Source organism: Oncorhynchus gorbuscha, unplaced genomic scaffold, assembly GCF_021184085.1.
Source record: "Oncorhynchus gorbuscha isolate QuinsamMale2020 ecotype Even-year unplaced genomic scaffold, OgorEven_v1.0 Un_scaffold_460, whole genome shotgun sequence".
Classification (NCBI taxonomy): domain Eukaryota; kingdom Metazoa; phylum Chordata; class Actinopteri; order Salmoniformes; family Salmonidae; genus Oncorhynchus; species Oncorhynchus gorbuscha.
Genome location: NW_025745298.1, coordinates 673,031 through 700,411, shown reverse-complemented (window position 1 = coordinate 700,411; position 27,381 = coordinate 673,031). Strand labels below are relative to the sequence as shown.

Below are 27,381 nucleotides of genomic sequence, written 5' to 3'. Positions count from 1 at the left end.
TGTTCTTATGCACAACGCAACACTGAGTACTTGGATACAGCCCTTAGCCGTGGTATATTGGCCACATACCACAAACCCCCGACACAAGGTTTTATTTATATTTATATTTATACAAGGTTTTTTTCAAACTTGTTCTGTTCAGGTCTTCTTGGTTCTGGGTTTGTTGTGTTGGGGTCTTCTTGGTTCTGGGTTTGTTGTGTTGGGGTCTTCTTGGTTCTGGGTTTGGTGCGTTCAGGTCTTCTTGGTTCTGGGTTTGTTGACTGTACTGTAGAGAACAGAGGAGTTCTCCTCAGCTGCTTGTGCTGCTGCTGGTCTGAGGAGAGGGAAACAGAAATAAAACAGAAATGAAACAAAGGAACCCTATACCCTTTATAGTGCACTACGTTTGACCAGGGCCTATAGGGCTCGGTCAAAAGTAGTGCACTAAATAGGGAATAGAGTGCCATTTGGAACTCATCACTCCCTCATTATAGTCATGTCATGGTAATTGCCTTGAGATGTCCATTGTTGGGTTGGTAGATTAAGGAAATGACATCACTAGTAGTCAATAGGGGTCAACTGTTTTGCGTATTGATGACATCCCCTGCAATAAGCAGGAGCATATGAATGACCTTAATGCAGAATATGCATTATTTATGACATCATCATTGTCTACTCCTCCAATGAGCACATGGTCATAACTACATATGAGGACTCCGAATGTTTATTTTGAAAATAATAATAATAGCCTAATACATATACTGTACACAATAAAGAAAATGAATTATGAATAAAGTAAAATAAATTAAGAAATTAACATCTCAATATTGCTCCCAGTGTTGTTCAAAGCTTATTTTCTTGATCTGACTAATCGCTCCTGCCTCTTTGCGAACGATTGGAATCATGAACTGTGATTTGTTCGTTATGTTTGCCCCCGGATCTTCCTCCCTGATTTGCTTTTCAGCAGCACATTCACCATTCTCTCAAATAGCTAATTCCCCTTCTCGCTGAACAGGCCGAGGGCGACGTGAAACCAAATACCCCAACTAGCAGATAGCTCTGCTGACAATCTGTTAGCGAGATGCCGAACAAAAGGCATTTTTAAAAATCTATCTCACAACTCCTGCCGCTTCTACAGACATCCACCAAACAAAAACATCACTCTCGGAGAATGATTGGTAAGTAGTCGCTCATAGACATGTCAGTCAGGTCGGGGGCATAGCATTGAAGGGGTCTGGTCAATATTACTTACACGGAACCCAAACCGGCTTCGCGCCATCGTGCGCTATTGTGCATACATTTATCCCCCCCCCCACACACCAAACGCGATTACGACACGCAGGTTAAAATATCAAAACAAACTCTGAACAAATGACATTTAATTTGGGGACAGGTCGAAAAGCATTAAACATGGATGGAAATGTAGGTATTTAGCTTGCACTTGCTAACTAATTTGTCCCATTTAGCTAGCTTGCTGTTGCTAGTTAATTTGTCCTGGGATATAAATATTGTGTTGTTATTTTACCTGAAATGCACAAGGTCTGTCTTCCGGCGCCAACTGAGATGGCCGCCTCACTTCGCGTTCCTAGGAAACTATGCAGTTTTTTTTTTTTACGTGTTATTTCTTACATTAGTACCCCAGGTCATCTTAGGTTTCATTACATACAGTCGAGAAGAACTACTGAATATAAGATCAGCGTCAACTCACCATCAGTACGACCAAGAATATGTTTTCCGCGACGCGGATCCTGTGTTCTGCCTTACAAACAGGACAACGGAATGGATCGCATGCAGCGACCCAAGGAAACGACTCAGAAAAAGAGGGAAACGAGGCGGTGTTCTGGTCAGACTCCGAAAAAGGGCACATCGCGCACCACTTCCCAGCATTCTTCTTGCCAATGTCCAGTCTCTCGACAACAAGGTTGACGAAATCCGAGCAAGGGTGGCATTCCAGAGGGACATCAGAGACTGCAACGTTCTCTGCTTCACGGAAACATGGCTTACTGGGAAGACGCTATCCGATGCGGTGCAGCCAACGGGTTTCTCCACGCTTCGCGCCAACAGAAACAAACATCTCTCTGGTAAGAAGAGTGGCGGGGGCGTATGCCTCATGACTAACGGGACATGGTGTGACGAAGGGAACATACAGGAACTCAAACCCTTCTGTTCACCTGATTTAGAATTCCTCACAATCAAATGTAGACCGCATTATCTTCCAAGAGAATTCTCTTCGATTATAATCACAGCCGTATATATATCCCCCCCCAAGCAGACACATCGATGGCTCTGAACGAACTTTATTTAACTCTTTGCAAACTGGAAACCATTTATCCGGAGGCTGCATACATTGTAGCTGGGGATTTTAACAAAGCTAATCTGAAAACAAGACTCCCTAAATGTTATCAGCATATCGATTGCGCAACCAGGGGTGGTAAAACCTTGGATCATTGTTACTCTAACTTCCGCGACGCATATAAGGCCCTGCCCCGCCCCCCTTTCGGGAAAGCTGACCACGACTCCATTTTGCTGATCCCTGCCTACAGGCAGAAGCTAAAACAAGAGGCTCCCACGCTGAGGTCTGTCCAACGCTGGTCAGACCAAGCTGACTCTACACTCCAAGACTGCTTCCATCACGTGGACTGGGACATGTTTCGTATTGCGTCAGATGAAAATATTGACGAATACGCTGATTCGGTGTGCGAGTTCATTAGAACGTGCGTCGAAGATGTCGTTCCCATAGCAACGATAAAATCATTCCCAAACCAGAAACCGTGGATTGATGGCAGCATTTGGGTGAAACTGAAAGCGCGAACCACTGCTTTTAATCAGGGCAAGGTGTCTGGCAACATGACCGAATATAAACAATGCAGCTATTCCCTCCGCAAGGCTATTAAACAAGCTAAGCGTCAGTACAGAGACAAAGTGGAATCTCAATTCAATGGCTCAGACACAAGAGGCATGTGGCAGTGTCTACAGTCAATCACGGACTACAAGAAGAAACCCAGCCCAGTCACGGACCAGGATGTCTTGCTCCCAGGCAGACTAAATAACTTTTTTGCCCGCTTTGAGGACAATACAGTGCCACTGACACGGCCTGCAAAGAAAACATGCGGTCTCTCCTTCACTGCAGCCGAGGTGAGTAAGACATTTAAACGTGTTAACCCTCGCAAGGCTGCAGGCCCATACGGCATCCCCAGCCGCGCCCTCAGAGCATGCGCAGACCAGCTGGCCGGTGTGTTTACGGACATATTCAATCAATCCCTATACCAGTCTGCTGTTCCCACATGCTTCAAGAGGGCCACCATTGTTCATGTTCCCAAGAAAGCTAAGGTAACTGAGCTAAACGACTACCGCCCTGTAGCACTCACTTCCGTCATCATGAAGTGCTTTGAGAGACTAGTCAAGGACCATATCACCTCCACCCTACCTGACACCCTAGACCCACTCCAATTTGCTTACCTCCCAAATAGGTCCACAGACGATGCAATCTCAACCACACTGCACACTGCCCTAACCCACCTGGACAAGAGGAATACCTATGTGAGAATGCTGTTCATCGACTACAGCTCGGCATTCAACACCATAGTACCCTCCAAGCTCGTCATCAAGCTTGAGACCCTGGGTCTCGACCCCGCCCTGTGCAACTGGGTACTGGACTTCCTGACGGGCCGCCCCCAGGTGGTGAGGGTAGGCAACAACATCTCCTCCCCGCTGATCCTCAACACGGGGGCCCCACAAGGGTGCGTTCTGAGCCCTCTCCTGTACTCCCTGTTCACCCACGACTGCGTGGCCACGCACGCCTCCAACTCAATCATCAAGTTTGCGGATGACACAACAGTGGTAGGCTTGATTACCAACAACAACGAGACGGCCTACAGGGAGGAGGTGAGGGCCCTCGGAGTGTGGTGTCAGGAAAATAACCTCACACTCAACGTCAACAAAACTAAGGAGATGATTGTGGACTTCAGGAAACAGCAGAGGGAACACCCCCCTATCCACATCGATGGAACAGTAGTGGAGAGGGTAGCAAGTTTTAAGTTCCTCGGCATACACATCACAGACAAACTCAATTGGTCCACTCACACTGACAGCGTCGTGAAGAAGGCGCAGCAGCGCCTCTTCAACCTCAGGAGGCTGAAGAAATTCGGCTTGTCACCAAAAACACTCACAAACTTCTACAGATGCACAATCGAGAGCATCCTGGCGGGCTGTATCACCGCCTGGTACGGCAACTGCTCCGCCCTCAACCGTAAGGCTCTCCAGAGGGTAGTGAGGTCTGCACAACGCATCACCGGGGGCAAACTACCTGCCCTCCAGGACACCTACACCACTCGATGTTAGCCACTTTAACTATGCCACTTTGTTTACTTTGTCTACACACTCATCTCATATGTATATACTGTACTCGATACCATCTACTGTATGCTGCTCTGTACCATCACTCATTCATATATCCTTATTTACATATTCCTTATCCCCTTACACTGTGTATAAGACAGTAGTTTTGGAATTGTTAGTTAGATTACTTGTTGGTTATCACTGCATTGTCGGAACTAGAAGCACAAGCATTTCGCTACACTCGCATTAACATCTGCTAACCATGTGTATGTGACAAATAACATTTTATTTGATTTGATTTGATTTTGATTTGAGAAAAAAAAAAGGTCCTCTACTCCGACAATTAATCCACACATAAACGGCCAACTGAATCGTTTCTAGTCATCTCTCCTCCTTCCAGGCTTTTTCATCTTTGAACTTAAATGGTGATCGCATCTAAACTTTCATAGTATTACCACAACGACCGGCAAAACAGTTAGTCTTTCAATCACCAATGAGGAGTATAACCAATGAGGAGATGGCACGTGGGTACCTGCTTCTATAAACCAATGAGGAGATGGGAGAGGCAGGACTTTCAGGCGAGCAGTGTGGGTGCTATAATTTAATAACATGGATTTCTACATTTATTGTGTGACGCTCACACACACGACGTGTCCGGTCTGGTCAGCATGTTAGCCAGCTAGAAGGATGAAGTAAGACGCTTACGTTAAAAGGAGCCAACCTCAGCAGGAGCAAACCATACACTACTAAGTCCTTTATAGAGAACAGGCTACTGAGACAGACAGTGATGTGGGGCTCAGTGGAGAGGCTGAGGCAGGCTGCAATGCAGGTAGACGTAGAGGAGACAGAGAGAGAGAGGAAGCAAGCAGAGAAAGCGGTTTTTACAGTGGTTCCCAAACTTGGGGTCAGGGCCCCATGTGGGGTCCCCTGAGAAAATCTGTACTAATCTAATCAAACAATTTAGGAACAATTAAAAAAACATGTTTCAATATGATCATCTTCACAGCACCTATCTTCCCTATAGTTCTACATTATAATACTATCAACATGTAAACAATACAGTTCTAAAAATGTCACGTGTTTTTATTTTTTCTCTGATTAGTGTGTCAGTGTGAATCATTTCCCATATTTCCTCCCTTTCAGGTGTATAACATTACAACTGTTTAGCTAATAGGTTATGTGTTTGTAGATGGACTGAGGTGAATTAACCTACAGCAGCCAAGATGATAATGGACTGAGGTGAGATAACCCTCAGCAGCCAAGGTGATAATGGACTGAGGTGAGATAACCTCCAGCAGCCAAGGTGATAATGGACTGAGGTGAGATAACCCTCAGCAGCCAAGGTGATAATGGACTGAGGTGAGATAACCCTCAGCAGCCAAGGTGATAATGGACTGAGGTGAGATAACCCTCAGCAGCCAAGGTGATAATGGACTGAGGTGAGATAAACCTCAGCAGCCAAGGTGATAATGGACTGAGGTGAGATAACCTCAGCAGCCAAGGTGATAATGGACTGAGGTGAGATAACCCTCAGCAGCCAAGGTGATAATGGACTGAGGTGAGATAAACCTCAGCAGCCAAGGTGATAATGGACTGAGGTGAGATAACCTCAGCAGCCAAGGTGATAATGGACTGAGGTGAGATAACCCTCAGCAACCAAGGTGATAATGGACTGAGGAAGATAACCCTCAGCAGCCAAGGTGATAATGGACTGAGGTGAGATAACCCTCAGCAGCCAAGGTGATAATGGACTGAGGTGAGATAACCCTCAGCAGCCAAGGTGATAATGGACTGAGGTGAGATAACCCTCAGCAGCCAAGGTGATAATGGACTGAGGTGAGATAACCCTCAGCAGCCAAGGTGATAATGGACTGAGGTGAGATAACCCTCAGCAGCCAAGGTGATAATGGACTGAGGTGAGATAACCCTCAGCAGCCAAGGTGATAATGGACTGAGGTGAGATAAACCTCAGCAGCCAAGGTGATAATGGACTGAGGTGAGATAACCCTCAGCAACCAAGGTGATAATGGACTGAGGTGAGATAACCCTCAGCAACCAAGGTGATAATGGACTGAGGTGAAATAACCCTCAGCAGCCAAGGTGATAATGGACTGAGGTGAGATAACCCTCAGCACCAAGAATGATAATGGACTGAGGTGAGATAACCCTCAGCAGCCAAGGTGATAATGGACTGAGGTGAGATAACCCTCAGCAGCCAAGGTGATAATGGACTGAGGTGAGATAACCCTCAGCAGCCAAGGTGATAATGGACTGAGGTGAGATAACCCTCAGCAACCAAGGTGATAATGGACTGAGGTGAGATAACCCTCAGCAACCAAGGTGATAATGGACTGAGGTGAGATAACCCTCAGCAGCCAAGAATGATAATGGCTGGGGTCATTTTTGCTTGTTTTTTTTTCAAATACCATTTAAAAGTGTTTTAATTGTGTAGAAATGCAGTAAATGAGATTCAACTTTCCACCCCCCACTCCACCCCCCCATCCAGATTTGGCTGTAAACAAGCAAACTTCTCCTCTAATGCTTTGTGCTCCCAATGTTCTAGTATTGACTCTATGTTGCTGTAATGGCAGAATATGCTCACTGGGTGGCAGAACTGGGGAGGTTGGATTTCACAGCAGCGTAGTCGACATCCTCATCCTGTTTCTGGGGCTGAAGCACTTGGACGGTGGAGTACAGAGGCACTTCCTGTTTTTTGGAGTGAGAGAAGTGGACGCTGGCGTAGTGAACATCATCCTGGTCGTATGTGGACTCTGGCTGTGCTGCTGTAGAGGTCATGGCCATGTTTGAGATGTTGTCATACACTGGACTAGAGTCTCCCTGATGGAGAGAGAGAACAGACAACATGAGGAGTAGAAATGTTCCACAAAGAATACACAGTCATCACAGTCACTTTCTGATTCCAACAGACTCACCTGTCCATCATCTGCTGTGTCTCTTGTGTTGGAGGTGGAGGTGGAGTTCTTCTTCCTGGTTTGTACATGAATGAATGTATGAAGATATCAATCAATCAATTCATGAATTAAGTTACTTTTATTTATTTTTATTGAACCGTTATTTAACTAGGCAAGTCAGTTAAGAACAAATTCAAATTTACAATGACTAAAGTGAAATTATATAAAAATATATGCAATCTCACTCACCTGAACCACATGAGTCCAGAGAGACAGAGGATGAGAACCAGAACAACCACTATGATTCCTACAGCTGCAGTCAGAACTGATATTTGTTTCCCTATAATAAAATATGGATGATATGAGGACATGGCATGTTCTTATAATCTAAAATCTAACACATTATAGAATATCAACACAATACGTGCAAATAATTTGGTATTTCATAAAACTTGTGACATCATAAGCCAAAACATAATTATAAACCAAAGTGTAATCAGTCAAAACACAATGATTAAGATCAGCTTGAAACCTGTCAATTTGAATTGAAGTATTGAAGATGGAACTTTACCTGCTACAATGATCATCAGAGCTGTAGAGTTATTAGATGCTATTGTATTCTCAGCCTCACAGTAATATTCTCCTCTGTCCTCAGAGATGATGTTAGTGATGTTGTAACTCTGTCCTGATGCTTTTGGTGAGGCTACGTTCTTCTTGTACCAGGTGTATTTGTCCACAGGTGGGTTGGCATCACTGCTGCATGTCAGAGTCACTGAACTGCCCTCCACTATTTCACCAGAGGGACTGACTGACACTGAGGTGTTCCATGGACCATCTGGTAAAGGAGAATTTGTCCGACGGACAGTAGTATATTTATGACAGTAGTATATTTACAAATGATATGTCATGTCAACAATAAATGATCTGTTAAGTCAGAGAACTATCTAAAACTCTAATTTACACAACACGTTAATATAATTAATAAATACATATTTGGAGATGCTTTAGGACTACTTCATTTAGTTATAATTGTTTTGCTACCTTATCATTCAAACACTGAGCTGTACTTTACTCACACTTCACATCCATGTTAATGGTCCTAGACCTGTCTGTCCCCATCTCATTCCAGGCCTCACAGTAATACTCTCCAGTGTCAGATGACCGGATTTGGTTGAAGACATGCTGTGGTCCTGTCATACTCTGATAGTCACCTCCATTCTTCTTGTACCACCAGGTGTAACTCTGGACAGGTGGGTTGGCATCACTGCTGCAGGTCAGAGTCACTGAACTGCCCTCCACTATTTCACCAGAGGGACTGACTGACACTGAGGTGTTCTTTGGGCCATCTGGTGTTGAAGATGACAGAACAAATAAGAACCCATATACCATGTAAGGAAGCAAGAGATTATGTAAATTAGTATAGATTAGTATATTACACTGACATGTAGAACCATGTATTAGAGAGATGATGTAAAGAAGTAGAGATTAGTGTATTACACTGACATGTAGAACCATGTATTACAGAGATGATGTAAATTAGTAGAGATTCGTATATTACACTGACTGTAGAACCATGTATTACAGAGATGATGTAAATTAGTAGAGATTAGTATATTACACTGACATGTAGAACCATGTATTACAGAGATGATGTAAATTAGTAGAGATTAGTATATTACACTGACATGTAGAACCATGTATTACAGAGATGATGTAAATTAGTAGAGATTAGTATATTACACTGACATGTAGAACCATGTATTACAGAGATGATGTAAATTAGTAGAGATTAGTATATTACACTGACATGTAGAACCATGTATTAGAGAGATGATGTAAAGAAGTAGAGATTAGTGTATTACACTGACATGTAGAACCATGTATTACAGAGATGATGTAAATTAGTAGAGATTAGTATATTACACTGACATGTAGAACCATGTATTACAGAGATGATGTAAATTAGTAGAGATTAGTATATTACACTGACTGTAGAACCATGTATTACAGAGATGATGTAAATTAGTAGAGATTAGTATATTACACTGACATGTAGAACCATGTAAGGAAGCAAGAGATTATGTAAATTAGTATAGATTAGTATATTACACTGACATGTAGAACCATGTATTACAGAGATGATGTAAATTAGTAGAGATTAGTATATTACACTGACATGTAGAACCATGTATTAGAGAGATGATGTAAAGAAGTAGAGATTAGTGTATTACACTGACATGTAGAACCATGTATTACAGAGATGATGTAAATTAGTAGAGATTAGTATATTACACTGACATGTAGAACCATGTATTACAGAGATGATGTAAATTAGTAGAGATTAGTATATTACACTGACTGTAGAACCATGTATTACAGAGATGATGTAAATTAGTAGAGATTAGTATATTACACTGACATGTAGAACCATGTAAGGAAGCAAGAGATTATGTAAATTAGTATAGATTAGTATATTACACTGACATGTAGAACCATGTATTAGAGAGATGATGTAAAGAAGTAGAGATTAGTGTATTACACTGACATGTAGAACCATGTATTACAGAGATGATGTAAATTAGTAGAGATTAGTATATTACACTGACTGTAGAACCATGTATTACAGAGATGATGTAAATTAGTAGAGATTAGTGTATTACACTGACATGTAGAACCATGTATTACAGAGATGCTGTTCTTCCACTAACCTCATTGCAACTCCCCTCCAAGTCTCCGACCACTGCCTTGTATCCTTTTCCCTCTCGCTCTCATCCAACACCTCCCACACTGCCCCTACTCGGATGGTATCGCGCCGTCCCAACCTTCGCTCTCTCTCCCCCGCTACTCTCTCCTCTTCCATCCTATCATCTCTTCCCTCCGCTCAAACCTTCTCCCACCTATCTCCTGATTCTGCCTCCTCAACCCTCCTCTCCTCCCTCTCTGCATCCCTTGACTCTCTATGTCCCCTATCCTCCAGGCCGGCTCGGTCCTCCCCTCCCGCTCCGTGGCTCGATGACTCATTGCGAGCTCACAGAACAGGGCTCCGGGCAGCCGAGCGGAAATGGAGGAAAACTCGCCTCCCTGCGGACCTGGCATCCTTTCACTCCCTCCTCTCTACATTTTCCTCCTCTGTCTCTGCTGCTAAAGCCACTTTCTACCACGCTAAATTCCAAGCTGCTGCCTCTAACCCTAGGAAGCTCTTTGCCACCTTCTCCTCCCTCCTGAATCCTCCGCCCCCTCCCCCCTCCTCCCTCTCTGCAGATGACTTCGTCAACCATTTTGAAAAGAAGGTCGACGACATCCGATCCTCGTTTGCTAAGTCAAACGACACTGCTGGTTCTGCTCACACTGCCCTACCCTGTGCTCTGACCTCTTTCTCCCCTCTCTCTCCAGATGAAATCTCGCGTCTTGTGACGGCCGGCCGCCCAACAACCTGCCCGCTTGACCCTATCCCCTCCTCTCTTCTCCAGACCATTTCCGGAGACCTTCTCCCTTACCTCACCTCGCTCATCAACTCATCCCTGACCGTTGGCTACGTCACTTCCGTCTTCAAGAGAGCGAGAGTTGCACCCCTTCTGAAAAAACCTACACTCGATCCCTCCGATGTCAACAATTACAGACCAGTATCCCTTCTTTCTTTTCTCTCCAAAACTCTTGAACGTGCTGTCCTTGGCCAGCTCTCCCGCTATCTCTCTCTGAATGACCTTCTTGATCCAAATCAGTCAGGTTTCAAGACTAGTCATTCAACTGAGACTGCTCTCCTCTGTATCACGGAGGCGCTCCGCACTGCTAAAGCTAACTCTCTCTCCTCTGCTCTCATCCTTCTAGATCTATCGGCTGCCTTCGATACTGTGAACCATCAGATCCTCCTCTCCACCCTCTCCGAGTTGGGCATCTCCGGCGCGGCCCACGCTTGGATTGCGTCCTACCTGACAGGTCGCTCCTACCAGGTGGCGTGGCGAGAATCTGTCTCCTCACCACGCGCTCTCACCACTGGTGTCCCCCAGGGCTCTGTTCTTGGCCCTCTCCTATTCTCGCTATACACCAAGTCACTTGGCTCTGTCATAACCTCACATGGTCTCTCTTATCATTGCTATGCAGACGACACACAATTAATCTTCTCCTTTCCCCCTTCTGATGACCAGGTGGCGAATCGCATCTCTGCATGTCTGGCAGACATATCAGTGTGGATGACGGATCACCACCTCAAGCTGAACCTCGGCAAGACGGAGCTGCTCTTCCTCCCGGGGAAGGACTGCCCGTTCCATGATCTCGCCATCACGGTTGACAACTCCATTGTGTCCTCCTCCCAGAGCGCCAAGAACCTTGGCGTGATCCTGGACAACACCCTGTCGTTCTCAACTAACAGCAAGGCGGTGGCCCGTTCCTGTAGGTTCATGCTCTACAACATCCGCAGAGTACGACCCTGCCTCACACAGGAAGCGGCGCAGGTCCTAATCCAGGCACTTGTCATCTCCCGTCTGGATTACTGCAACTCGCTGTTGGCTGGGCTCCCTGCCTGTGCCATTAAACCCCTTCAACTCATCCAGAACGCCGCAGCCCGTCTGGTGTTCAACCTTCCCAAGTTCTCTCACGTCACCCCGCTCCTCCGTTCTCTCCACTGGCTTCCAGTTGAAGCTCGCATCCGCTACAAGACCATGGTGCTTGCCTACGGAGCTGTGAGGGGAACGGCACCTCAGTACCTCCAGGCTCTGATCAGGCCCTACACCCAAACAAGGGCACTGCGTTCATCCACCTCTGGCCTGCTCGCCTCCCTACCACTGAGGAAGTACAGCTCCCGCTCAGCCCAGTCAAAGCTGTTCGCTGCTCTGGCCCCCCAATGGTGGAACAAACTCCCTCACGACGCCAGGACAGCGGAGTCAATCACCACCTTCCGGAGACACCTGAAACCCCACCTCTTTAAGGAATACCTAGGATAGGTTAAGTAATCCCTCTCACCCCACCCCCCCTAAGTTTTAGATGCACTATTGTTAAGTGACTGTCCCACTGGATGTCATAAGGTGAATGCACCAATTTGTAAGTCGCTCTGGATAAGAGCGTCTGCTAAATGACTTAAATGTAATGTAATGTAAAATGTAGTAGAGATAAGTATATTACACTGACATGTAGAACCATGTATTACAGAGATGATGTAAATTAGTAGAGATTAGTATATTACACTGACTGTAGAACCATGTATTACAGAGATGATGTAAATTAGTAGAGATTAGTATATTACACTGACATGTAGAACCATGTATTACAGAGATGATGTAAATTAGTAGAGATTAGTATATTACACTGACATGTAGAACCATGTAAGGAAGCAAGAGATTATGTAAATTAGTATAGATTAGTATATTACACTGACATGTAGAACCATGTATTAGAGAGATGATGTAAAGAAGTAGAGATTAGTGTATTACACTGACATGTAGAACCATGTATTACAGAGATGATGTAAATTAGTAGAGATTAGTATATTACACTGACATGTAGAACCATGTATTACAGAGATGATGTAAATTAGTAGAGATTAGTATATTACACTGACTGTAGAACCATGTATTACAGAGATGATGTAAATTAGTAGAGATTAGTATATTACACTGACATGTAGAACCATGTATTACAGAGATGATGTAAATTAGTAGAGATTAGTATATTACACTGACATGTAGAACCATGTATTACAGAGATGATGTAAATTAGTAGAGATTAGTATATTACACTGACATGTAGAACCATGTATTGCAGAGATGATATCAATGACTTTCACTGTAGATATATCAACACCCCATGTACTCACATCTGACAGTGAGAGTCTCTTCTGGAGAGAGGATTCTCTCTAAGCCTTCTACAGCACAGGAGTAGTTCCCTGCATCCTCACTGCTGACTGGGTCTAGGATCAGCCTGTTATAACTGGTGACTGGGTTGGTCAGACTTTGTCCGTTCTTGTACCAGATGTAGGTGGGGTTGAGACCGACTGTACATTGGGTTCTACATCTCAGCGTGACTCTCTCCCCCTCTGACACAGACGTAGGATCCATCTCCAACAGGATATCTAAGAGGAAACATCAGTCATATTTGACTCCAGACTGGCTTGTCATGTGATTAGACTTGTCCTATTACAGTAACAACTGTAGGTGAAGTATTACCTGTGACAGTCAACAACACACCAGGAAGACCAGAAAATCTCCCCTTGGATGTTGTTATTAATCTGAATATGTATTCAGCCGAGTCCTTCTCTGTCAGGTGTGTTATTGTCATGGTGTGGTGGTTCTCTGTGTTCCTATTGTACTGCACACGACCTGCAGACTCTGGATATGAACTGACATCTACAGGGTGTTTCTGTGTAAACCAGAATGAACCTTGTTCTATATAACTAGTGGGATGAGTGTAAGAGCAGGATATTTCCACTGTTGAGCCCTTCAAGACACAGATTCTCCTCTTGGTGTAAGTCACCCTCCAGCAGTTGTGACCCTGAACACCTGAAACATAAAGAGGCTCTCTGTTAATAGTTTTAACATTTCATGTCTTGTTTCTTTTGGTGCAAAGTAAAGAAGTAAACTGTTCATTTCAAGTCGTTTCACTATAAATCATAACCATTTGAGCTGTTGGTATTACTAGAGTGAAACACTGTGTTTGAATCAACACTTTTCTCCCCACTTACACACTGCAGGAGAGGGGAGATCCTCATGGCCTTTTACAGCACAGGAGTAACTATCGTCATAGTTACTGGAGACTGGGTCTCTGTACTGGAGGGAGGTGCTCTCATCTAGATGTCCGTTCTTGTACCAGATGTATGTGGGGTTACCAGTCAGAGTACAGGTGGTGCTACAGGTCAGTGTGTTGTAATATATCCTCTCCACCTTTAGATCTGAAGGGAGAGGTTATGAAACAATAATGGAGGAAGTCTGTCAGTCACCACCATTTCACTGTTCTCATAGAACATGTAATAAATAACTTGACTTGTACGATACTATTTATACAGTACCTGTGAGACTGAGAGTGATTCCATATGAATATTTCCATTCTGAATCCTGGTTTGTTTTATATCTGAAGTAATATGTTGCTATGTCACTCTGTCTCAGGTCTGTGATTCTCAGGATACAGTCCTTCTCTGTAGTTCCACTGTACTCCACACGACCATCATACTTAGGGTTCCATCTCAGATCATAAGGTTTATCATTCAACCATGTGTTATACCAGACTATCTCTGTGACTTGGGTCACACTGGGAACAGGACAGCGCATGTACACTGATGACCCCTTTAAGGCACAGACACTCCTCACTGTATTTTGTCCCAGAACACCTGAAACACAGTGTCACAGGACTCAACCTTGAGAGAACTGCATTTGTGACGTCAAGACTATAAAAAAACAGACGTTACAATATTACATCCAGATGCATGTAAACATGTGCAGGATACTGTAGGACCCATCTACTCAAATGTACATTCCCTTATATCATCCTAGTATTCATTTCAATATGCATCATGGAAGTAAAAAGCATTACAGTCAATTCAGAAAGTTAACCAAATTACAATTCCTCACTTTCTAAATGTTCCTAATTCAAAAGATTTGAAAATAATTGGAATTGGAATGTCAGTCTACTTCCTGAATTGAGATGGAATTGACCCCAACACTGCTGGTGGTTGACAACATTCTTATTCTGCTGCTGTTGCTGATGTGCAGAAGTGTGAATGGAAACTGTAGATAAGCATCACTCAGTGTGTCATGTTTGTCATTTATTATCATGTCTTGTCCCTGTGCTCCCCATTCTATTCGTTTCCCTCTGCTGGTCTTATTAGGTTCTTTCCCTCTTTCTATCCCTCTCTCTCCCCCTCCCTCTCTCACTCTCTCGCTCTCTCTTCTCTCTATCGTTCCGTTCCTGCTCCCAGCTGTTCCTATTCCCCTAATCATCATTTAGTCTTCCCACACCTGTTCCCGATCCTTTCCCCTGATTAGAGTCCCTATTTCTTCCTTTGTGTTCCGTTCCTGTCCTGTCGGTTCCTTGTTTAGAATTCACCGTGCTGTGATTGTGTATCGCCCTGTCCTGTCGTGTTTTTGCCTTCATCAGATGCTGCGTGTGAGCAGGTGTCTCTGTCAGCTACGGCCTGCGCCTACCCGAAGCGACCTGCAGTCTGTGGCCGCTTCTCCTGTTATTCCCCTCTACAGACTAGAGGATTTCTGTTATTCCCTGTTTGGACATTTCCTGTTAAGGATTCAGGATTTGTCGTTTTCTGTTTGGACTTGAATAAACTCTGTTTCTGTTAAGTCGCTTTTGGGTCCTCTTTCACCTGCATGACAGAAGGAACCGACCAAGGAATGGACCCAGCGACTTCAGACGCTCGTTACACTGCCGTCGAGATCCAAGGAGCCATGCTCGGCAGACACGAGCAGGAATTGTCTGCTGCTCGCCATGCCGTGGAGAACCTGGCCGCTCAGGTTTCCGACCTCTCTGGACAGTTCCAGAGTCTACGTCTCGTGCCACCTGTTACTTCCTGGCCTGCCGAGCCTCCAGAACCTAGGGTTAATAACCCACCTTGCTACTCCGGGCAGCCCACTGAGTGCCGCTCCTTTCTCACGCAGTGTGAGATTGTGTTCTCTCTCCAACCCAACACATACTCTAGAGAGAGAGCTCGGGTTGCTTACGTCATTTCACTCCTTACTGGCCGGGCTCGAGAATGGGGCACAGCTATCTGGGAGGCAAGGGCTGATTGCTCTAACAAGTTCCAGAACTTTAAAGAGGAGATGATTCGGGTTTTTGACCGTTCAGTTTTTGGTGGGGAGGCTTCTAGGGTCCTGGCTTCCTTATGCCAAGGTGAACGGTCCATAACGGATTATTCTATTGAGTTTCGCACTCTTGCTGCCTCTAGTGAGTGGAACGAGCCGGCGCTGCTCGCTCGTTTTCTGGAGGGACTCCACGCAGTGGTTAAGGATGAGATTCTCTCCCGGGAGGTTCCTTCAGATGTGGACTCTTTGATTGCTCTCGCCATCCGCATAGAACGACGGGTAGATCTTCGTCACCGGGCTCGTGGAAGAGAGCTCGCATCAACGGTGTTTCCCTGCTCCGCATCGCAACCATCTCCCTCCTCTGGCTTTGAGACTGAGCCCATGCAGCTGGGAGGGATTCGCATCTCGACTAAGGAGAGGGAACGGAGGATCACCAACCGCCTGTGCCTCTATTGCGGAGTTGCTGGACATTTTGTTAATTCATGTCCAGTAAAAGCCAGAGCTCATCTGTAAGCGGAGGGCTACAGGTGAGCGCAACTACTCAAGTCTCTCCATCAAAATCCTGTACTACTTTGTCGGTCCATCTACGCTGGACCGGTTCGGGTGCTACATGTAGTGCCTTGATAGACTCTGGGGCTGAGGGTTGTTTCATGGACGAAGCATGGGTTCGGAAACATGACATTCCTTTCAGAGAGTTAGAGAAGCCTACGCCCATGTTCGCCTTAGATGGTAGTCATCTTCCCAGTATCAGATTTGAGACACTACCTTTAACCCTCACAGTATCTGGTAACCACAGTGAGACTATTTCTTTTTTGATTTTCCGTTCACCGTTTACACCTGTTGTTTTGGGTCATCCCTGGCTAGTATGTCATAATCCTTCTATTAATTGGTCTAGTAATTCTATCCTATCCTGGAACGTTTCTTGTCATGTGAAGTGTTTAATGTCTGCCATCCCTCCCGTTTCTTCTGTCCCTACTTCTCAGGAGGAACCTGGCGATTTGACAGGAGTGCCGGAGGAATATCATGATCTGCGCACGGTCTTCAGTCGGTCCCGAGCCAACTCCCTTCCTCCTCACCGGTCGTATGATTGTAGTATTGATCTCCTTCCGGGGACCACTCCTCCTCGAGGTAGACTATACTCTCTGTCGGCTCCCGAACGTAAGGCTCTCGAGGATTATTTGTCTGTGTCTCTTGACGCCGGTACCATAGTGCCTTCTTCCTCTCCGGCCGGGGCGGGGTTCTTTTTGTTAAGAAGAAGGACGGTACTCTGCGCCCCTGCGTGGATTATCGAGGGCTGAATGACATAACGGTTAAGAATCGTTATCCGCTTCCCCTTATGTCATCAGCCTTCGAGATTCTGCAGGGAGCCAGGTGCTTTACTAAGTTGGACCTTCGTAACGCTTACCATCTCGTGCGCATCAGAGAGGGGGACGAGTGGAAAACGGCGTTTAACACTCCGTTAGGGCATTTTGAGTACCGGGTTCTGCCGTTCGGTCTCGCCAATGCGCCAGCTGTTTTTCAGGCATTAGTTAATGATGTTCTGAGAGACATGCTGAACATCTTTGTTTTTGTCTATCTTGACGATATCCTGATTTTTTCTCCGTCACTCGAGATTCATGTTCAGCACGTTCGACGTGTTCTACAGCGCCTTTTAGAGAATTGTCTCTACGTAAAGGCTGAGAAGTGCTCTTTTCATGTCTCCTCCGTTACTTTTCTCGGTTCCGTTATTTCCGCTGAAGGCATTCAGATGGATTCCGCTAAGGTCCAAGCTGTCAGTGATTGGCCCGTTCCAAGGTCACGTGTCGAGTTGCAGCGCTTTTTAGGTTTCGCTAATTTCTATCGGCGTTTCATTCGTAATTTCGGTCAAGTTGCTGCCCCTCTCACAGCTCTTACTTCTGTCAAGACGTGTTTTAAGTGGTCCGGTTCCGCCCAGGGAGCTTTTGATCTTCTAAAAGAACGTTTTACGTCCGCTCCTATCCTCGTTACTCCTGACGTCACTAGACAATTCATTGTCGAGGTTGACGCTTCAGAGGTAGGCGTGGGAGCCATTCTATCCCAGCGCTTCCAGTCTGACGATAAGGTTCATCCTTGCGCTTATTTTTCTCATCGCCTGTCGCCATCTGAGCGCAACTATGATGTGGGTAACCGTGAACTGCTCGCCATCCGCTTAGCCCTAGGCGAATGGCGACAGTGGTTGGAGGGGGCGACCGTTCCTTTTGTCGTTTGGACAGACCATAAGAACCTTGAGTACATCCGTTCTGCCAAACGACTTAATGCCCGTCAAGCTCGTTGGGCGTTGTTTTTCGCTCGTTTCGAGTTTGTGATTTCTTACCGTCCGGGTAGCAAGAACACCAAGCCTGATGCCTTATCCCGTCTGTTTAGTTCTTCTGTGGCTTCTACTGATCCCGAGGGGATTCTTCCTTATGGGCGTGTTGTCGGGTTAACAGTCTGGGGAATTGAAAGACAGGTTAAGCAAGCACTCACGCACACTGCGTCGCCGCGCGCTTGTCCTAGTAACCTCCTTTTCGTTCCTGTTTCCACTCGTCTGGCTGTTCTTCAGTGGGCTCACTCTGCCAAGTTAGCTGGTCATCCCGGTGTTCGAGGCACTCTTGCGTCTATTCGCCAGCGCTTTTGGTGGCCGACTCAGGAGCGTGACACGCGCCGTTTCGTGGCTGCTTGTTCGGACTGCGCGCAGACTAAGTCGGGTAACTCTCCTCCTGCCGGTCGTCTCAGACCGCTCCCCATTCCTTCTCGACCATGGTCTCACATCGCCTTAGACTTCATTACCGGTCTGCCTTTGTCTGCGGGGAAGACTGTGATTCTTACGGTTGTCGATAGGTTCTCTAAGGCGGCACATTTCATTCCCCTCGCTAAACTTCCTTCCGCTAAGGAGACGGCACAAATCATTATTGAGAATGTATTCAGAATTCATGGCCTCCCGTTAGACGCCGTTTCAGACAGAGGCCCGCAATTCACGTCACAGTTTTGGAGGGAGTTCTGTCGTTTGATTGGTGCGTCCGTCAGTCTCTCTTCCGGGTTTCATCCCCAGTCTAACGGTCAAGCAGAGAGGGCCAATCAGACGATTGGTCGCATACTACGCAGCCTTTCTTTCAGAAACCCTGCGTCTTGGGCAGAACAGCTCCCCTGGGCAGAATACGCTCACAATTCGCTTCCTTCGTCTGCTACCGGGTTATCTCCGTTTCAGAGTAGTCTGGGTTACCAGCCTCCTCTGTTCTCATCCCAGCTTGCCGAGTCCAGCGTTCCCTCCGCTCAAGCGTTTGTCCAACGTTGTGAGCGCACCTGGAGGAGGGTGAGGTCTGCACTTTGCCGTTACAGGGCACAGACGGTGAGAGCCGCCAATAAACGCAGGATTAAGAGTCCAAGGTATTGTTGCGGCCAGAGAGTGTGGCTTTCCACTCGCAACCTTCCTCTTACGACAGCTTCTCGTAAGTTGACTCCGCGGTTCATTGGTCCGTTCCGTGTCTCCCAGGTCGTCAATCCTGTCGCTGTGCGACTGCTTCTTCCGCGACATCTTCGTCGCGTCCATCCTGTCTTCCATGTCTCCTGTGTTAAGCCCTTTCTTCGCACCCCCGTTCGTCTTCCCTCCCCCTCCCGTCCTTGTCGAGAGCGCACCTATTTACAAGGTACATAAGATCATGGACATGCGTTCTCGGGGACGGGGTCACCAATACTTAGTGGATTGGGAGGGTTACGGTCCTGAGGAGAGGAGTTGGGTTCCGTCTCGGGACGTGCTGGACCGTTCACTCATCGATGATTTCCTCCGTTGCCGCCAGGATTCCTCCTCGAGTGCGCCAGGAGGCGCTCGGTGAGTGGGGGTACTGTCATGTTTGTCATTTATTATCATGTCTTGTCCCTGTGCTCCCCATTCTATTCGTTTCCCTCTGCTGGTCTTATTAGGTTCTTTCCCTCTTTCTATCCCTCTCTCTCCCCCTCCCTCTCTCACTCTCTCGCTCTCTCTTCTCTCTATCGTTCCGTTCCTGCTCCCAGCTGTTCCTATTCCCCTAATCATCATTTAGTCTTCCCACACCTGTTCCCGATCCTTTCCCCTGATTAGAGTCCCTATTTCTTCCTTTGTGTTCCGTTCCTGTCCTGTCGGTTCCTTGTTTAGAATTCACCGTGCTGTGATTGTGTATCGCCCTGTCCTGTCGTGTTTTTGCCTTCATCAGATGCTGCGTGTGAGCAGGTGTCTCTGTCAGCTACGGCCTGCGCCTACCCGAAGCGACCTGCAGTCTGTGGCCGCTTCTCCTGTTATTCCCCTCTACAGACTAGAGGATTTCTGTTATTCCCTGTTTGGACATTTCCTGTTAAGGATTCAGGATTTGTCGTTTTCTGTTTGGACTTGAATAAACTCTGTTTCTGTTAAGTCGCTTTTGGGTCCTCTTTCACCTGCATGACACAGTGAGGTGTGAAAGATAACTATTTAAGTGAAGTGGAGACGCCTAACAGAACACACCAGAACAACATTATGATTCTTATCATTTTAGAAATGTCTGTAGATTGATAAACAGAGCAACTAAAAGATAAGAATGAGAACATACCTGCTACAGACCAGAGAAAGACCCCCAACACACTTCCTGCTGTTCTCAAGACCATTGTTGCATCTCCCACCCTGCAGTCTTAGAAACATAAACAACAACTCACTCTATAGCTGGTGAATAACTCCACCTGATACATTGAAGTATAAACTGTAAATGGGGTCCAGGGCCTCATTACTGAAAATGAACCAGGCTCATATTGTATTGTGTTGTATTGTGCTATATGGTTGTCTATGTGAATACTGTCTGTCTGTAAGTCTATTGCACTATGTATGTAATGTGTGTGATGTGTTGCATGTCTGTCTACATCTGTCTATTTAAGATGACATGATGTATGATGCAAAAATAATTTCCTAATGGATACAATATAGTCATCAACACCGTCATCAACAACAACAACTTATTGAACAGATCTGTATTACTATAAACACATATTTCTGATTGTTCTGAATTTGTTTTATTCTCAGAAACCCAAATATAGGAGGATAAATGTTCCATCCTTTACGGTCCGTCAAGCTGTACAGCAGCCTAAAGACTGACCCACCAGGTTGAATGATAGCTGCTATCACCAAGCTGTACAGCAGCCTAAAGACTGACCACCAGGTTGAATGACAGCTGCTATCACCAAGCTGTACAGCAGCCTAAAGACTGACCACCAGGTTGAATGATAGCTGCTATCACCAAGCTGTACAGCAGCCTAAAGACTGACCACCAGGTTGAATGATAGCTGCTATCACCAAGCTGTACAGCAGCCTAAAGACTGACCACCAGGTTGAATGACAGCTGCTATCACCAAGCTGTACAGCAGCCTAAAGACTGACCACCAGGTTGAATGACAGCTGCTATCACCAAGCTGTACAGCAGCCTAAAGACTGACCACCAGGTTGAATGACAGCTGCTATCACCAAGCTGTACAGCAGCCTAAAGACTGACCACCAGGTTGAATGATAGCTGCTATCACCAAGCTGTGAGGATAAACAGAGGATCACACACACACACACACACACACACACACACACACACACACACACACACACACACACACACACACACACACACACACACACACACACACACACACACACACACACACACACACACACACACACACACACACACACACACACAGACACAGACACAGACAGCCATGAGGCTGGAGCTAAAGGGCCCTCAGCTAAATCCACTGTGTCACACACACACACACACACACACACACACACACACACACACACACACACACACACACACACACACACACACACACACACACACACACACACACACACACACACACACACACACACACACACACACACACACACACACACACACACACACAGTGCTTATGACTTATGACTAAAAACCAATAACCAGAACCTATATTTCAAGATATTGTCAAGCGTACTTACAGAGAGAAGTGTAGGGGAGAGGCAGTGAGTGGGAACTGACAGTAGGTGTCAGTTCAGTGATTGACTCATATGTAAAGTAGTCAGGACACAAGTAGCTGATACAGAACTGTCCTCTCCTTCCTCTTTAAGACATTAACATGCATGAAGACCAGAACAGTACAAAAGAAAGGGAGTTTACTGTATTAAAATGGGCCCTACATTTCTAAAATGGACCAAATGTCTCCTATTTTCACTTTAATTTAAATACAGCACCATGTTAACAATATGTTGACTATTCTATATGGAATGTTTATAATATCGTAGAATGTGTTGCCTTGTCCCTCTGAGTTCTACATGGAACAGGTCAAAGTTCCATTTACATTTGGTCAGTTCCATGATGTCATTCATTCTATTCTACAAACACATTCAATTTACTCTCCTCATCAGCTGCATCAAAGTGGTACTGAAGGTTCCAGTGTTCTAGACTAGAGTTCTACCTACTGGCATCTCAAAATTACTGCAGCCTCCAGTCCTGATATCCTCAATCATTTGTGCAGTAATGTGAATAGAATGAATGGATACTGTTCCATTCATTCCAGCCATTCCTCCTATATATCTGCCCTCCAGCCTCCTCTGTTGTACAGTACTAGTAGTATCTTAATCTATCAGAGGCATTAATGAACATCACCATAGCCTGCTGTATTGACTGTGTAGTGTGTTGTAGTCTGCTGTCCATAAATAATGTCCTTTAGCAGATGCTTTTATCCAAAGTGACTTACAATTATGTGCACATATTTTACGTATGGGTGGTCCTGGTAACCAAAGCCATTACGTTGCAGGTACCATGCTCTACCAACTGAGCTAAAGAGAACCATATTCTGAAAAGTCTAATGTTTCTCACTGTGTCTCATGTTAATACTACTCCTAAACACAACCCCCCATCACTGTCTCATGTTAATACTACTCCTAAACACAACCCACCATCACTGTGTCTCATGTTAATACTACTCCTAAACACAACCCACCATCACTGTGTCTCATGTTAATACTACTCCTAAACACAACCCACCATCACTGTGTCTCATGTTAATACTACTCCTAAACACAACCCACCATCACTGTGTCTCATGTTAATACTACTCCTAAACACAACCTACCATCACTGTGTCTCATGTTAATACTACTCCTAAACACAACCCACCATCACTGTGTCTCGTGTTAATACTACTCCTAAACACAACCCACCATCACTATGTCTCATGTTAATACTACTCCTAAACACAACCCACCATCACTGTGTCTCATGTTAATACTACTCCTAAACACAACCCACCATCACTATGTCTCGTGTTCATACTACTCCTAAAGCTCTTAAGAAGCATCCACCCAATCACTATTACTCTCACTCTCACTTTAGGCCATTTTCAAACAAGTCTCCACAACAATCTATTACTCTCAGAGAGCCCTTAAAATAGCATGCAAATTATTAGATATGAAACCTCATGTACAATACTATATCAGATTAATATGCAGACATACATCTACAGAGTATACTGTACGTAACAGAAAAACAAAAGAATGTAAATTCCAACAGCATCGGAATGCACATAACAGGATACAGGAGTTCTTGTTTACAAAACAATTATAAAATATACATATTTGAAGATATCGTCAAGCATACTTACAGAGTGAAGGGGAGATGTGTTGCAAGTTAACTTACTGGAAGTCTATGTAAATAGACACTGAGTGTGAGGTTTGAAGTCTGTGGTTGACACAACATTGAAGCAGTCAGGGACAATAGAGTTGAGTAGAGGGCGTACTTGCTTCAAAGCCTGTTTTAGCATGGCTAAGCCATTGAATACACCATTTCAGTTGGTATACCGACTGTTATTAAACTTATGGAAGTTGATGAAGAATACATTAACTACTTTAAAATAGAAATAGCCCTCAATTGCACTGCTCATTCTGTCACAGAAGACATCTTGACAAAGATGCCAAGATATACCCGCTATCCAACTCTATGTCAGCAACTAAGACACTTGTGCAGAAGGCTTCATTCCACAGTCACACAGACAGTGTTCAAGAGCATCAAAACTGCGATGTATGATGGGTAAATTGTGACTGACTGGTCTATTAATAATATTGAGTAGTTATTTATCATGCAAGGTGATTTGTGGATCTTGACTTGCCTATAAAGTTGACTGCAAAGTCGAACACTCCCACATGTACATAACATTATAGCATTGGTAACAAAAATCCCATTCAAGTCATGGGACCGATGTTAATATTTCACATATTAACATTCTCACATGTTCAAATCATCTATAAGTGACTTTGTTGAGCTTCACATTGCATTTTTTAAAACTTTTGAATGATTTCGACATTGTGTGCGAGAAATGCCTCTTATCGGTCACATTACTTGAATGGGATTTGTGCCACGAATGCTAAAACGTTAGCAAGTGGAAACAGTGTCAGGAGAAACTAAACCAAAGCAGGGACTGATGTCACACCATGTTCATAGACTGATAAAAGGGATGGGAAACCAATGTGTCATTTGGGTGAAACTTCAAGATATTATAACAATATATTAGCAAGAGAATAGAGTGTAAGGACTAGCTTTGGTTTGGGGCCATAGCTCTTCAGTCCAGGTTCTGTGGTGGTTCTCTTCAGTCCAGGTTCTGTGGTGGTTCTCTTTAGTCCATGTTCTGTTGTGGTTCTCTTCAGTCCATGTTCTGTGGTGGTTCTCTTCAGTCCAGGTTCTGTGGTGGTTCTCTTCAGTCCAGGTTCTGTGGTGGTTCTCTTCAGTCCATGTTCTGTGGTGGTTCTCTTCAGTCCAGGTTCTGTGGTGGTTCTCTTCAGTCCATGTTCTGTGGTGGTTCTCTTCAGTCCATGTTCTGTGGTGGTTCTCTTCAGTCCAGGTTCTGTGGTGGTTCTCTTTAGTCCATGTTCTGTTGTGGTTCTCTTCAGTCCATGTTCTGTGGTGGTTCTCTTCAGTCCAGGTTCTGTGGTGGTTCTCTTCAGTCCAGGTTCTGTGGTGGTTCTCTTCAGTCCAGGTTCTGTGGTGGTTGTCTTCAGTCCAGGTTCTGTGGTGGTTTTCTCCCCTGGATGGTCTGATACACAGAGGGCTGAGCATCTCTCTGAAGAGCTGTGACCGTGTCACTGGGCGAGTCCCTCACACTCTGGGAGACAGCGACACAGGAAACACAGTGTGAGCACTTTACACACTGCTGTATAGTATTCTGTGTTTCCCGTGTCGCTGTCTCTCAGAGTTTGAGGGACTCGCCCAGTGACAAACATCTTGGCCATGTTCTGTTATAATCTCCACCTGGCACAGCCAGAAGAGGACTGGCCACCCCACATAGCCTGGTTCCTCTCTAGGTTTCTTCCTAGGTTTTGTCCTTTCTAGGGAGTTTTTCCTAGCCACCGTGCTTCTACACCTGCATTGCTTGCTGTTTGGGGTTTTAGGCTGGGTTTCTGTACAGCACTTTGAGATATCAGCTGATGTACGAAGGGCTATATAAATACATTTGATTTGATTTGATTTGATCTGTTATAAATCTGAACTTGTACGTAGCTGAGTCGCTGTCTCTCAGGTCTCTGATTGTCAGAGTGTGGCCATACTTCTTGTCACTACGGTACGTCACACGACCTTTGTAGTCTGGGTCATCACTCAGAGTCACTGTATAAAGTTTGGTAAACCAGAAAGTTGTTGTGACTGAATAACCTCTGTGATATGTGTAAGAGCAGGACAGCTCCACTGTTGACCCCTTCAAGGTTGAGATACTCTGAGTGGTGTATGTCACACTCCCAGTAACACTGCAACGCAATCACACATGATAGTGATTATACATTACAGACCCATTTTCTCACACTAACAGCGATTGTCCACACTTTGTTGCCGTACTCTACTTGCTGAGTGTGAATGGAAACCACAGAAAGGACCTAAGTGTTACTCAGTGAGGTGTGAAAGACAAGTATTCCAGAAAAGAAGAAGCCCCTAACAGACGATGTAACTGAATACACAGAATAACATTAAGAAAACATTACTAAAACATTATGAATGAGACCATACCTGCTACAGACCACATACCTGCTACAGACCAGACAAAGACCCCCAACACACTTCCTGCTGATCTAGGACCAGTTTAGCCTTTTAGATCATTATTATATGGACCGGTAGGACCTGATCCTACATCAGCACTCCTTCTCTGAGACAATTAATGAATACAGGCCCTGATGTAACAACCAAAACACAGGTCAAAAATGTAAGTAAAAGTAAAATTATACAGTACATAACCATAAGTATATGATTTATGACCCCCCCACCCCAAAAAATACATATATATATATATATATTTAATGATCTCGTCAACCGTACTTACAGAGTGAAGGGGGGAGGTCTTGTACAGTGAGTCAACTTACCGTCGTAGCTGTGCATAGAAACAAGAAGTGTGATTTTAGTGACTGACACATTGTGAAAGTAGCCTAGTCAGGGATTTAAGACAATCACATGCATCAACAGCATGTCAGAAAGGGATGTACTGGATGTACTGCTAAAGACTGCATAGCTATTTACATTTCTTCATTTGAGGAGTGGGCCTACATGTTTTAAAGGGGCTAAATGCAGCCCATTTTCAATGTAGTCTTTTCTTTAAATACAGATCCACAACAAAGTGTTGACTGTTCTATATGGTTTCTTAATGTGTTGCCTCGCATAATGTGACCCATCACTCCTCATCATCTCCATCAAAGTGCTACTGAAGGTTCCAGTGTTATAGACTAGAGCTCCCCCTACTGGCATCTCAACATTACTGCAGCCTCCTTTGTCAAAATCATGTCCTCATCCATTTGGATCAATAACAGACTAACAAACTGGTAATAAGGTGCCTAAGGCTGAGATCCCGGTTCTCAACCTTTTCCCAAGAGTGCAAGTTCACACTTTCCGTCATGGATTTAAAAGTATGGAATTGGTGTGAACATTGGAGTTTCCATATTTGTGAGCTGAATCCATATCAGAGGAACAGGCAAAGACCTTTGCCCTATACACAGTCTATGTTTTTGCCAGGGGTCATAGAAACAGGCGGTTGGACGCGTCTCCTGATGATTTGGTTGCCATTAGTTTGAAGATGTAATCCGGAGACTAGAATTCCACCGATTTCAAAACTCGGTCCTCCAGAAAGTGGAGAGCTAGTGTTAGCTAGCTAATAGTTAATAGTACACTTTAGTACACTAGCTAATAGTACACTAGCTAATAGTACACTTTAACTTGACATTAGGTTTACGTAGTTTTACTACGCAATAAGATTTACCTAGATTTACTGACCAGCTCAAATAGACAGAAGTCTGCTTATGGCAGACCAATCTGAACTCATCTTTCGGCATGTCCATCCCACTCATTATCTTAGCCAATCATGGCTAGCGGGAAGTTTGCTGACTTGTCCCTGGTTAAACCAACTAGGCTCGTAATTTA

At 45.0% G+C, this 27,381-nt stretch overlaps 1 protein-coding gene across 3 annotated transcripts; it reads right to left on the bottom strand.

Moving 5' to 3' along the window:
- On the bottom strand, positions 1-26,335 carry LOC124018288 (B-cell receptor CD22-like). 3 transcript variants are annotated; one of them, XM_046333559.1, is made up of 13 exons: positions 26,294-26,334; positions 25,984-26,144; positions 20,527-20,604; positions 14,227-14,544; positions 13,903-14,109; positions 13,388-13,720; positions 13,039-13,293; positions 8,306-8,575; positions 7,801-8,064; positions 7,479-7,569; positions 7,251-7,305; positions 6,920-7,155; positions 1-313 (listed from the first exon to the last, which is right to left on the bottom strand). In XM_046333559.1, exons 2-13 carry the CDS (start codon positions 25,997-25,999, stop codon positions 232-234), a joined length of 2,205 nt encoding a protein of 734 aa, XP_046189515.1. In that variant the 5' UTR covers positions 26,000-26,144; positions 26,294-26,334; the 3' UTR covers positions 1-231. The 3 variants fall into 3 exon arrangements, with proteins under 3 accessions (XP_046189515.1, XP_046189516.1, XP_046189517.1); XM_046333560.1 differs by having other exon boundaries at positions 26,002-26,144; XM_046333561.1 differs by lacking the exon at positions 25,984-26,144 and having other exon boundaries at positions 26,294-26,335.
- Positions 26,336-27,381: the final 1,046 nt, after the last annotated feature.